General features: G+C 45.7%; 1 protein-coding gene across 2 annotated transcripts in view; it reads right to left on the bottom strand.

Moving 5' to 3' along the window:
* The window catches only part of HDAC8 (histone deacetylase 8), a gene marked incomplete at its 3' end in the record, with an annotated part of 240,672 nt that overhangs the window by 21,496 nt on the left and 204,944 nt on the right, over positions 1-14,232 (bottom strand). Inside the window, exons 10-11 of one of the 2 annotated variants that reach the window (XM_079727244.1) lie at positions 3,576-3,681; positions 1,946-1,983 (exon numbers count right to left, since the gene is read on the bottom strand). In XM_079727244.1, the coding sequence (XP_079583370.1) occupies positions 1,946-1,983; positions 3,576-3,681 (144 nt within the window). Of the gene's footprint in view, positions 1-1,945; positions 1,984-3,575; positions 3,682-14,232 lie in introns of those variants that run through there. The other variant, XM_079727243.1, reaches the window with a different exon arrangement.

Below are 14,232 nucleotides of genomic sequence, written 5' to 3' on the forward strand. Positions count from 1 at the left end.
CATCTACCAACCCCTGCACTCTCATCATCTTTTTATTGTTTTTCTATTTTCTCATTTTAATGTACAGCATCCTAGAATCTTAGGATTGGAAGGAACCTTGAAAATAACCTAGTATAATCACCTTCGTCCAAATGCAGGAGTCTGTCTACGATATGACAGTCAAGTGACTGTCTTGCCTCTACTTGTATGTCTCCAGCAATAGAGACCTCATTCCTTTCTGGGCAGTCTGTTCCACTTTGGACAGCTCTAATCGGTAAAAAATTCTTCTTTCTCTTGAATGAAAATCTGCCTTTTAATAATATCTACACATGGAGCCTAGATCTGTGCCCTGTGACCGCATAGACTCTGTCTATGCCCTCTGCTCTGTGACAGCCTCTCAGAGATATAGGACCACATCCCCCTGGGTCTTCTTTTCTCCAAAAGCCCAGCTCCTCCAACCAGACCTCTTGGAGCCTGGGCTCCAGTTCTCTCCCCATCCTAACTGACCTCCTGGAGCATATGCTCCTATTTGTCTCCAGTTCTTTTAAAGTGAGGTCGATACTGCATTAGCATCTCTGGAGGCCACCTTGCCTTGGTGACTCACACTGACGAAACTCCCTAACTCTCTTGCAGACAAAATGCTGCAAAGCCATGTTTCCCATCTTGTGTGTGTCCAGTTGCTTTTGAGGACCCAATTCCTACTCCATATATTTTCTCCCAGTTTAATTTCATGGCGTTGCAGCCAGAATATTGCTTTAACCTATTAGGATCTTTTTTTTTTTTTTACATCTTTATTGGAGTATAATTGCTTTACAATTGTGTGTTAGTTTCTGCTTTATAACAAAGTGAATGAGTTATACATACACATATGTTCCCATATCTCTTCCCTCTTTCATCTCTCTCCCTCCCACCCTCCCTATCCCACCCCTCCAGGTGGTCACACAGCACCGAGCTGATCTCCCTGTGCTATGTGGCTGCTTCCCACTAGCTATCTACCTTACGTTTGGTAGTGTATGTATGTCCATGCCTCTCTCTCGCTTTGTCACAGCTTACCCTTCCCGCTCCCCATATCCTCAAGTCCATTCTCTAGTAGGTCTGTGTCTTTATTCCTGTCTTACCCCTATGTTCTTCATGACATTTTTTCCCCTTAAATTCCATATATATGTGTTAGCATACGGTATTTGTCTTTCTCTTTCTGACTTACTTCACTCTGTATGACAGACTCTAGGTCTATCCACCTCATTACAAATAGCTCAATTTCGTTTCTTTTTATGGCTGAGTAATATTCCATTGTATACATGTGCCACATCTTCTTTATCCATTCATCCGATGATGGACACTTAGGTTGTTTCCATCTCCGGGCTATTGTAAATAGAGTTGCAATGAACATTTTGGTACATGACTCTTTTTGAATTATGGTTTTCTCAGGGTATATGCCCAGTACTGGGATTGCTGGGTCATATGGTAGTTCTATTTGTAGTTTTTTAAGGAACCTCCATACTGTTCTCCATAGTGGCTGTACCAATTCACATTCCCACCAGCAGTGCAAGAGTGTTCCCTTTTCTCTACACCCTCTCCAGCATTTATTGTTTCTAGATTTTTTGATGAGGGCCATTCTGACCGGTGTGAGATGATATCTCATTGTAGTTTTGATTTGCATTTCTCTAATGATTAATGATGTTGAGCATTCCTTCATGTGCTTGTTGGCAGTCTGTATATCCTCCCTGGAGAAATGTCTATTTAGGTCTTCTGTCCATTTTTGGATCTTTTAAAAAATCTTTAAAAAAATCTTGACTTCCATGTAACTTACATATCCTCTAAGATTTATTATTATTACTATTTTTTAACTAACCCTCAAACTAATCTTTTATCTCAAGTCTTTTCAAAATTTATTCCTCTTTTGGGTTTCTTACCTTTCCTAGTTCTCTTCCCTTTGAATTACTTTCCTTACGTCTTCTCTCCCTTGTCATTTCCATTTCCTCAATAGCAAGATGTCACCTGTCTCTGGAGATAAGTGCCTGGGTATGTGTGCAGGGAAGCATGAGGGCATACAGATATCTGCACATACCCAGGTGTGAGTAAGTAGCTGCAGAGCCTTGTTTAGTTTCTCTGTTTCTATTGCTTTGTCTGTGCTCTACCAGGATTTAGAGACTGGATGAGGGGAAAATGGCAAGGTAGAAGGAAAAGGGGTAAGAGAAGTTGGTCCAGGATCTGAGAAGGGCAGTAGGAAACTAGGGTGGGAGCATGAGTGTTAATCGGGGCTGCAACGCAGTGAGAAGGGCTGAAGAAGGGCCAGGAAAAGGAAGATTTTAAAGGCCTTAAAAAAGTTGGAGGAGGGAGGAGGATTTGGTTAGGAAGTGAGGACTTCTGAGGCTGGTAGCCATTGAGAGGCCAGAGGGAGGTGGCTTGAAACTGCAGGGTCAAGGAAAGGCTGAGGGATGTGGGACACCTGAGAGGGGCAATAAGCATTGCTATGAGCACAACCTTATGAGTCTATGACTCTTGAGCTTAGAAACGTTTCTCTGGTCAAAGGAGACTGGGATGTGGAGTCCCTGCGTATGGACTCAGCTGTTGTCACAGACTTGGCTGTACTAGAGGATGGGGCCTTAATATCACCCTCGGCAAAGACCCCCAGGGTACAACGTGTTCCCTCAGACTAACTCTGACACAGAATAGGCCTCCCTTTCATGCTAGATTCTATTCCAATGAGGGAGTCAAAGTTAGGAGAACTGGTGCTATCTTGGTTGTTAGATGAATAAACATGGGAATTTCACTCTCCAGGATAGGCAATGTGATACCTTTGGCCTCTTAACTTTGCAAATAATTAGGATCCAAAAAAATATGCACACGTACACACATTCAATTAAATAGGAATGTGGGTGCCAAAACGACTTTTACAAAATGGTAGGTGAAGTGAGTTGAGTTGAGAAGCAGCAGCTTGGGTTGGGAGGGGGGCTCTACCAATAGTGTCCCCAAACAGCTAGTGGACAGTGTGATCAAGAGGGCGATAACCTGATGACTGTCATTTTCCCTCTGTCCAGAGGCCAGAATAATTGGAGGCCAGCCTTAGGGAAGGGAAGGATAGGGCAACAGCCACATCTCTAAATGAGACTGGGGAACCCACTCCCAGGGCTTCAGAATCCCTGACTACTCATTGTGGGCTCACAGTCACTCGAGGCTCTACTGAACCAAGGGAACACATTGGAACAGAATGTCTGTGAGCACCCTTCACCCCTACCCCCAACCCCAAGTCTGAATTGACTTGATTTTCCCTCATCTTAGAGAGGATTTTACTGTTGCCCTTTTCAAAGGGAGAGTTCCAGGGCACACTTTAGAACTGGCTTTCCACTGGAGGTGCCTAAAGTTGAACCTTTTGTTCCCCTGAAGGTGACATTAGCTGGCCAAATGACAATCCCAACCAGAGTGACCAGCGTGGAATTCCAACTACAAGCTCTCAGGCCAAGAAGAGGTTTCCCTTCCAAGTCGGTGTAAAGATTAGCCACCAAATGACAAATGGTATTGGGGGAAGTCCCCACTGATGGGTCACCACAAGCTGGGTGGAATGAGGAGGGCAGGACTCGAGGGGTGGTGCTCACCTTTGATGTAGTTGAGGATTTGCTGGACTCGGTGGGGCTCATTGCGGTCTGGCCGGCAGCTTGGCGTGATTTCCAGCACATAATCAGGACCATATGCTGTGAAAAACTGTAAGGAAAAGGGAAAGGCCAAAAAACAAACTAAACCACAGAAAACCTCCAAACCAAACCACATACAAACAGAACAATCAAGAGAAATCCACCGCTACTGACAAGGTAAGGGAGGTCCAGGTGGGCAGGGCAGGAGGATGCAGCAGGAAACCGTTCCCCATTTTCAAACCTCCCATGACAGTCCACTGTGAAATTCTTTGGCTTGGTGTTCAAGGTCCTCTCTGCTCACGTCTCCATTTTTCTCTCTAGCCTCTCTATCCCCCTGTTCTCTAGCCACACTGGCCTGCTCCGGGCTCTCCCAAATGAGACTGGGCTTGGTTCCCCCCCCACCCCGCCTCCCCCCAAGTATCTTTGCCATTGCTCTTTCCTAGGGTCTGCAAAGGCCCTCCCCCAACCCCTGCTGCCTATGAAAAACCTCCCCATCCTTCTAGGCACAGCTCAAATGTCACCTCCTTCACAAAGCTGTCCCTCATTCTCCACCAACCCCCAGAGTGTTCTGTTGGTACATCTCTTATGGCCCCTGTTCAACAAATCGACAGTGCTTGCCGGCATGTCACATACAGGTCATTGTGCCGGCTGCTGCGGGGGCTGTGAAGATGGACAAACCCTCCTCTGGGGTGCTCTGGGTGTTCCCAAGCACGTTCTGCAGTGTGTAGAGATTTTTCGACAGCGACCTGATCTCCCTGCACTGGATTATCAACTCCTTGAAGGCAGGCAGCACCTATGCCTTAGTCACCTCCTTGGTCCTCACAGACCAAGGCAGCTGCCTGTTAGTTTTGGTTGCCTTGAATTCCCTGACCCGGAATGTCAAATGAGCCTGGTTTCTCTAGTTTTTCTTTCTCCGTAGTAGAGTTTATTTGTTTTTAAATGCAGGGAATCAAAATAAAGGTCTTTGGATTCTATTTCTAGTTCACTAGATGATTCCTTGTGACCTTTGCTAAGTCACGATATCTGATTCAGCTTCTCTATTAGGGGCCGCTTGGGGAAAAACACCCCGTGACAAAGGGAATCATTCAATTGGGATAAGCCTTTGAATGGGAAATATGCAAAGCTACTATTTCTGTTTAGTTTTTAACAGAAATAGTATTTGTGCACACTCTCTGGAGAGAGAGCATATGGTCCTTAACATTATGTGCTTTCAATAGTGATATTGTTAGGTGGTAAGTAAGCCAGGGAAATTCAAATTCCATGGGAAAAAAATGGTACAGAGGGCATGAGCAAAAGGGATCTTGGTATGTGTCATGAATTTGATGTCATTCAAAGAGCCTCTAAAAAAATAATCCAGGGTGACTGCCATTGCCACCAAATTATCCTTGTTAAGAGTCTGGATGTACATCTGGCACTGTGGGAGAGGTTGTGGAACAATCTCTAGGGATTCTAACAGTGTCTTTGTGGAATCTATGGGAGTAATTTGATGGGGAGATGGCTTTTGCACATCCATGACAGAAGACTCCACACATCTAATTAAAAGAAAAATGACCAAGACTGTGCCAATGCTTATAATGCTTTTTTTTTTTTTGGACTGAACTAAAAAGGAAAGAGGGGTCTAGTTCCTTCCTGCTGGGGTTATTACTCTCTGATGCCTGAAGCCCCGAATTCTGTAGATAGAAGAGGCCTCGAGTAGAGATCATCTTTACCACATCCATATATGGAATGGACAAGAGGGGTTACCTGGGGGACACATCCAGAAACTAACTCCCCCATTCTGATCAAAGAAACCTGAGAGGTTTGTATTTTTAGCCAAGGAGGGCCCCTCAGTCCAAGCCCGAGAACCTCGTGGGCTTGGCTCTGGAAGAGAAGGCTTCAAACAGGTGTGGCCCTCTCTCCTTGGATGGCCTCTCCTCCTCCAGAAGGTGTCAAGTAGTACACTCATTTCACGGGTATGGAAAGACGGGTTTAGAGAGAGCAATAGAAGAAAGGCAGCTGCAACAAAGAAGCCACTGTGGGGGACCCAAACCCGTGGCATCAAAGTGCTATAAAAATCAGAGTCAGGGGGCCTTGCTGAGGTCTAGGAGGAGGGAATGTTCTGCCTCTATCTACGAAGATAACACTGCTGATCCTCTGTCAGCAAGGCATGTTGTGAGCTATCTGTTTCGGGCTGAGCGTCTGGAACAACGTGTCCTCATTGTGAGGGCCTGCCGCACGCTCAGCCGTGTTCTCTGGCTTTAGCCCCCTCTTGGGCCAAGAGCACATGGTTGCAAGACGGTCAGCTGGGGCCGGAAGTGACTGCCACGTGAGACCTCAGCTTGACTGGGATCAAGGCTCCTGTCCTGGCTGCATGAGCACCTGGCTTTAACTAACCCATAAATAACCCATTCTTTGCTGAAGCAGGCTGGCTGCAGGTGAGTGTGGGCTCCTAAACATCTCCCCACCTTTGCCAATCAAATATTATTCCCAGGTCCTGCTTATTCGCACTATTCTTAGGCTAGGGGACCCAGATGATTTAAGAAAGTCCCTGTTTTGTGATCCAGTTCCACATGGCAGCTGACTGGTCCTAGCCTTGGGAGGCTCTGCTTGGGGCTGAGGGAAGTGACAGGCACCGGGAAGGCAGAGGCTGTATCTAAGGCAAAGGTGGTGTGGTGCCCTCTTCCCCTCTCTGGCTCTCTCGTGGTATTTGTTTCTGTGTTATATTATGCTTTTAGTTTTGCACTTGTTAACTCCTTTCTACGGGACCATGAACTCTGCAAAGGCAGAAACTTCTGTCGCATTCTCTTTGCGGAGCCTGTAGAGTTGAATTTCCTTCAACCTTTACTTTAAAATTATGTTGAATTACATTAATTCACAAAAGGTTTAGCCGGCCATTCAGTTAATTCTGTGGAATAATGCAAGAAGCCAATTTATGGCATGAACAGTTTTCTCGGCTCTTGAGGAAGCATGATGAGGCGGGAAGAGCCCCGGCCTCGGAGTTAGGCAGAGCTGGATTTTCATACCCGATTGAGCTGTGTGCCTCAGGCGAGCTTCGTAATCTCTTTCAGTCGTTGCTACCAGAGGAATGATAAATCCTGACCTGGCTGGGTTGTTAGGAATCACAGAGATAATATACATTAAAGGGCCGACCACAGGGCCCAGCACAGGGTAGGATGTCAGTACATGTGAATTCCCTTCTTCTGAGGCAAGAAGCTATTGCCTAACCAGTGCCTCACCCAGACCCTGGGGGATGTTGGGCCAAGCACTGGGGGCCCCCCACGATGCAGAAAGTAGAGCCTGTTCCTCCTGCCAGACAAAGCCCAGCAGCCCCAGTGGCTTCCCGCTTGTTTAAACCATGAGCTCCGCCTAGAGCCGGTGGAGAAACTGACTTCTCTCATAGCTTCCTGCCCTTACTTGCTAGGTGGAAACGAAATCCGATCAATAAGACAAAGATGTTGGAGGTGGAGGGATTTGGCCAGCACTAGAAATAGCTCAAAGCCCTACCCTGAAATTGACCTCCAGTGTTGAACAGGAAAGGAAACAGGCAAGTGGCAATGCAATTCCCAGACAGGTGGAACAGGGTATGAAAGAGCCCAGCCGGCTGACAAGTGCAAACGCTGGCTTTGATCTCAGCAAAGGAAGGAGAGAGGTGCTAAAACCCTTCTCCACCCCTTCCCCTTTTTCCTCAGCGCTCCTTTTGCTTTCTGGGTTTCCATTTATGCGTGTTTGAGGGGAACATGGTAGCAGGAATGGGGCAAATGGAAAGGATGAGGTGGGGCTGAAGGGTGGGAGTGGAAGGGAATAGCACTTGAGGGGAGCTGGTCCCTTCTCGACCCAAGAGTCAATGAATAAAGAAAGGAAAATAGCTCAGTCTTGCTCAGTTCAGGCCAGCTCAATGTGCCTTTCTTGCTCACTCCCCTCCAGCTCTTGCTCATGCAATGCAAACAGCATATGCTTAGTTATTTGGTCAAGAAGATATTCAGAAGAAGCTTTAAGGTTGTTGTTATTCCTTCCTAATCCTATGTGGTCACAGGAAACCAAACCACAAACCCGGCACAGCCAATCCTTTTATCCTTTCTTCAACATTTGTTAAGTACCTACTGACTAGGTGTCAGTAGGTACTTAATAGATACTTTATTAAGTACTTAACCTGATTAGGTTAGTCACTGGGGTGCAAAGATTGTAAGATATGCTTAGTAGGAGGGGTCAGTATGATGAGAGGTATGACAATAATACTAAAGTCACAAGTAATAACAGTCAATGTTTTTTCTCTTTTTAAAAATTGAAGTATAGTTGATTTACAATGTTGTGTTAGTTTCTGATGTACAGCAAACTGATTCAGTTATACGTATATATGCATATATATATTATTTTTCAGATTCTTTTCCCTTATAGATTATTACAAGATATTGAATATAGTTCCCTTTGCTATACAGTAGGTCCTTGTTGGTTATCTATTTTATATACAGTAGTGTGTATATGTTAATTCCAAACTCCTAATTTATCCCCTCTTCCCCCTTTGGTGACCATAGTTTGTTTTCTATGTCAATAACAGTTAACAGTTAATATTGATTAAAGGCTTCTTATGTGTCAGGCACTTAAAGTGTCTGCGCACTTTTTATGGACTGACAATTCTCACAACCAACTCATATGGAGGTTCTAGAATTACTTCCTTTTTTTTTTTTTTTTTTTTTTTTGCGGTATGCGGGCCTCTCACTGTTGTGGCCTTTCCTGTTGCAGAGCACAGGCTCTGGACGCGCAGGCTCAGTGGCCATGGCTCACGGGCCCAGCCGCTCCACGGCATGTGGGATCTTCCCGGACCGGGGCATGAACCCGTGTCCCCTGCATCGGCAGGTGGACTCTCAACCACTGCGCCACCAGGGAAGCCCTACTTCCATTTTAAGATGAGAATCGGAAGCACAGAATAGTCAGATAACTTGACAGAGATCACACAGCTAGCACGTGTGGTGTGAGATTTGAACCCAGGTCATTCTGGAGATCAGCACTACACATAGGAGCCTCTAAACTACCCCAGAGGAAGTGACTGTGTAGGGCGGGGTCTGCAAAGGGGGCCTGGTGGGTGGGAGGGAGGCATTCCCAAGAGAGCCTGGGCAAGAGCAGGGACTGTGGAATGGAACAGCATATTTAGCACAATTTGATGTTGCTCGAGGGTAGGGCATAAGGAGGATCAGGACACGAGGCTGGGGAGGCAGGATGAGTTTCACGGTAGGCGCTGCATGTTCCCCACACTAAGGCATTTGGCCTGATCCCAGACTAGAAGGTCCACGAGGGCCGAACACTCTTTTGCTCCCCACTGTCAGTGCCAGTTCCCAAAACAGTGCTTGTCCCTAGGAGGTGGCAAGTAACTATTTGTGGCATAAGTGAATGGAAACTTGGGGGAGCTTGGAAATGAGGGGATGAACAGGTCAGCTGGGCACTTGAGATGGCTCAATGGCTACAGTGTAGAGAATGGAATGGAATTTGAGGGGAGGAATGCAAATAGGGAGACCAGTGACAAGGTTGGTGCTAGAGCCATGTTGAGTGGTAACAGGGCCTGAGCCAGAACAGTTGTGGGAGGAACCGAGAGTGAAAAACTTAAAAGATAGCATCAATAGGACTAAACAATGAGTTGGATGTGGGAAGTAAGGAAGAAGAGAGAGTCAAGGATTTCCCACTGTGTAGGAGGTACAGTGACAGGGTGAGGAATACAAGCAGAGGACAAGGGTTCGTGGTGGGGTGTATATGTGTGAGGGGGGTTCAACGGGGAGCATGTTTAGGGTCAGAATCGTGATGATACAGTGGTCTGTAATTCAGGTGAGAGGTTGGGCCTAAGATACAGAATATGTGTTATAGATTTGGGAGTTATCAATGACATAAAGGAATTGGATGAGAATTGCCAAGGAATTGCCTTGGCCGGCATGGGAGGCTTCCTATAGAGTAAGAGAAGAGAAGAGAGGCGAGGAAAGAATCATGGGGAACAGCCAACACTTCAGAGGTGGACAGAGGGAGAGGAAACAGTTCTGGTGATGATTTGAGATGTTGCAGAGAGGTGAAATAAAGGCAGAGTGATCTTCTGATTTGTCCATGGGAAGATCTTTGCTGCAGCAAAGTCAGTGGAGGGTGTGGACAAGGCCTGACTGGAAGGGGCTGAAATGCTGATGGGAAGAAGTGGAGGTAAGAATGATGGGGACTTCCCTGGTGGTCCAGTGGTTAAGACTCCGCCCTTCCAATGCAGGGGGTGTGGGTTCGATCCCTGGTGAGGGAACTAGGATCTCGCATGCCATGTAGTGTGGCCAAAAATATATAAATAAAGAAAAATAAAAAAAAAAAGAATGACGGTAAGAATACACACATACACTCTCCTTTTTTAAAGAGTTTGGTACAGGGGTGGGACTGGAGTAGGGTGGTATTTTAAGATGGGAGGGTCTTAAAAATATATTTATAGGCTGAGGGGAAGAGCCCACAGGATAGGAGTCAGAGGCAGCCTGATAAGGATTTCGAGTTGTTTATATCTGTCTTTCTAGCTCCTTAGCCAGAGTGCCACAAGGGAAGAATACTGTTGTATTCATATTTCTATTACCTACAGCTCCTAGCATAGGGCTTGGAAAATAATAGGTACTCAATTCATGTTTGTTGAAAGAATGAAATTCTGAAGACAGGCACATCCAGTAGGGAGAATCAGGGTCTTGAAGGAGGGGCGATTGCAAATAGGCAGGGATGGGGTGGGGTTGGAGGGTAGTTAGTGGAGGCAGGACAAGTCTGGGAAGTTGGCTAAAGTCCTAGAAGGAGAGCAAGGGAAGCCTTGAACCCCAGGTTGAGGAGACAGGACTTGATGTGACAGGCATATCAGGACTGGAGCTGTGCCTTAGGACACCTGGGAGCAGTATACAAAGGCTGGGTGACCAGTGTGGAGGCCACTGCCATAGTTCAAGGGGGAGATAGCAAGGGCTTGAACAAGAGTGATTGCTGTGGGGATGGAGAGGATGGGAAAGAGACATTGTGAAGGTAGACTTCCAAGGACTTTGGTAAGTGGTTGGCTGTGGAGGAAAGAGAGCAGGGGAGGTCAAAGTTGACTCCTAGGTTTTGAGTTGGGGTAAGCAGGAGAATCAGTGCCACTGATAGAGCTGGGCTAAAGTAGCAGGAAGAGCTAGTCTGGCTCAGGGAAGGGGATGGGCTTGGGTTTCGTGGGTTTGAAATGACAGTAGGATATGTGGGTCACTATGTCTAGCAGACAGCTGGAGATGTGATGATGGTGTGTGGAAGTGAGGTCATGGCTGAGGACTAATGTAGTAGGAGGATAAAAAGAGCCAGTGACTAGGCAGAAAAAGAGCAACCAGAGAAGAAGAAACAGAATGGTAAAGTAAAATCTCTTAGAGCCTTAGGGATGACATTCAGCATGAGAAAGATGCCTAAAGGAATACACTTGCCACACTGGCAATAGACTCCTGCGGCTAAACTAACATCCCTCTGTCCTAGTCAGTAGAAAAAGCCAGCCCCCCTTTTATAATACTCCAAAAGGCTCTCAAAATTTTTATTGCTAACTCAAGGTTTACCTTTTCCTAGAAGTTAGACTTGATCCTATCAGGGTAAGCCCAAGGTTGATGCCAATCCCTCTTACAGACCCCTGAGGCTTTGCTCTGTCATCAGCTAGGGAGGTCGTGCTGGTGATTGTGATGTGGGCCCTGGCCAGGGAGAGCATTTCTTGTCTTGACTCACCCTGGGAACAGAACTCATCACAACAAGAGTGACAGAGCATCAGCACTTTGAACCATAACATGGTCTTGTAAGATGCTTCTCAACCTTTCTTATGTCACCAATTACTCCATCAAAGAACCTGGGCCCAACCATGATGGAAACAAAAAAGCCCTCTTTTTCCCAGAAAAAACATTTCTATTTACAGGAAGTTCAGTTATTATATATATCATTTATGGTACATTTTAAGGACACAAAATTGCAGTGGTATTATTGGGAGTAAATTTTATTGCCATGGCTTTACAACACAAACAAACAAAAATAATAACCCCGTTAGTCGTTGGACTGAACTGGCAGGAAGCAGCACATCAAAGGTGATTGCTTGTAGGCAGGGGAACGGGGAATTAGGATTGTCCAGAGCATGACCGAGAGGTCAGGGAGATGTGGGCTATTGGAGACAAGATGTTACATGTGGAGTGGACACGAGGATGGAAACCCAGCGCCCCATCTAGACTGCATCTGTATCCCACCTGTGGAGCTCATCTCACAGCTTGAACAGGGTCCCTACTTAAGAAGTGCTTCATGGTGAGGCTCATACACCAGTGCCAAGAACTGTTTGAATGAATAAGTGAATGAATGAATAAGGCATGGAAATAGTTTCATTATCCAGAAGTTTTAATGGTATTTTAACTATTGGTATAAAAAATTTTATTAAGCAAAATAATCAGGTAAACCTGGGAACTGTTAGCTCATTTGAGCACCGATTATATTTAAACAAAGAATATGCCCAGTATTAACTAGTCTTATCTCATTAGCTAAAGTACTTAGAGGCTTCATGAACACACACACATATATAGCCCTTTAGTGTATTGTGTATTCAGTAAGGTTCCTATGTTAGTTAACCCACAGTAGTGTGTGTGTGTGTGTGTGTGTGTACACGCACATGTTTTATTAGGTGCTGAACATTATTCTAGGTCCTTGAGGGGAAGCTGAGTACAAAAAAAGAATAAGGTCTGCTGACTGCTCTTGAGGAGATGAAGATCTAAATGAGAAAGATAATTACAGGAAGGGCAGAGGAATAGATCTAAGCTTAACTGTGTGGTACTGGCTAGAGTACAGTAAACTGTCCTCACACGTGTGGGGCACTGGACAAGTGAGGTGACTTGTAGAAGATCACAGTGCTAAAGTAACAGATGTGAACTTGAACCCATGGCTTAGGACTTTCAGTCCAGTGGGCTTTCCATCACACCACAAAGCAAAAAGCATAGTGGTTAAAGAATGAGCTTTCTGGAGTCATAGGGGATGAGCCCTAAATCCTTGCTCCAACATTTACTAGCTGTGCGACCTTAGGCAAGTTACTTAACTGTTCTGTGCCCTGGTTTTCTTTGTAAAATGGGGATAATAACAGAAGGTACTTGTAGAGTTGTTGTGACAGTAAGTTAATTCATGTAAGGCACATAGAACAGTGCCTGGAGCATAATAAGTGCTCAGTAAATGTTATTATTAAATGATAGATATTACTATTATTATCTATTATGCTTTATCAACTGTACAAAGAAACAGGAGTTCTACATATAATGGACAGTAGCAAAACTGGATTTCTTTACTAATGTCCATTCAGAGTGAATGAGGGAGAACTTGTGAAGAGCTTACCCTGTATTCCAAAACTCTGAAGCCAGGAAGAGGGTAGAGGGAACAAGAAGAAAAGGATCCAAATGAATGAGACTAAGAAAAATGGAAGAGGACTTCTCTGGTGGTCCAGTGGACTCCACGCTTCCAATGCAGGGGATGTGGGTTCGATCCCTGGTCAGGGAACTAAGATCCCACATGCCGCACAGCCAAAAAAAATAAAAAGCAAATTGCACAAAAAAAAGAGAAAGAAAAATGGAAGAGAGGAGGAGGGAATGAGAACTTGGAAGTGGCAGGAAAGAGGCAGGGGGACAGAGGTGATAGAAAGGAGAGGAGATAAAAATGTGTGTATGGGGTAAATTGGCAAGGAAGGGAAGGAGGCACAGAGGAGGTGGCAGAGGAGACAAGGGCAGGGTGGCTGCCACTTCACTAGGGGGACTCCCTGCAGGCCAAGGCTTTCCTTCAGGGTGTGGTTTCAAGGGGTTTGGGGGAAGGGCCCTGGCCAAGACTAATATCTTCCCCACATTACGGCTGATCCTCAAATTTCCACTATTAGAGAGAATTCCTCCTTCATAAATATGTGCAGGGCCAACTCTGGTTATACCATATGTCTCTGTTGATCAAATGAATATTTTGGAAACAAGCCTACACACAAAGCTTTTTTACATCAATTTTTCCTTTAGCCAAGGGTGGGGATAGAAGAAGGAAGAGTACAGGGATATTGCTTTACCTGGCTTGCTGCTGGACAAGTACTAAGATGACCTTAAGAAAATGGATTCTGGGACTTCCCTGTGGTCCAGCGGTTAAGATTCTGCGCTTCCACTGCAGGGGGCGCAGGTTCGATCCCTGGTCGGGGAGGTAAGATCCTGCATGCCGCGGGGTGCGGCCTTAAAAAAAAAAAAAAGAAATGGATTCTACTAGAGGATTGTAAGTGCTGCCTTGGCCTGATCCTTACGCTACTTGAAGCAACTGCCCTCTCTGTTCCTTCACTGCTAAACTTCTTAAGATCTCTTTTTTCTTCAGCACCTTGACCTCTTCATTTCTCAGACACTTCAACACGCTGCTGTCTGAATTCTTCCCCACACCTCCACTGAACTGTTTTCTAGAAGACTGGCAAAGAGGTTTTAGCTTGTTGGCAACTCTGATTGATTGGTAGTAGCTGCTTGGGGGTACTATGTTGAGAAGGATTCTGAGGCTGTGTCTAGGTTCAGCAGGAAAATGTGCCCAAATCAGTTTGTCAAGTAATTCATGGGAATACATGCTAGGCAGGGTGGGGGCTGGAGGGATGTAGTCATACGTGCCCTATGTTTGCTATTCCTGC

Source organism: Hyperoodon ampullatus (genome assembly GCF_949752795.1).
Source record: "Hyperoodon ampullatus genome assembly, chromosome: X".
NCBI lineage: Eukaryota > Metazoa > Chordata > Mammalia > Artiodactyla > Ziphiidae > Hyperoodon > Hyperoodon ampullatus.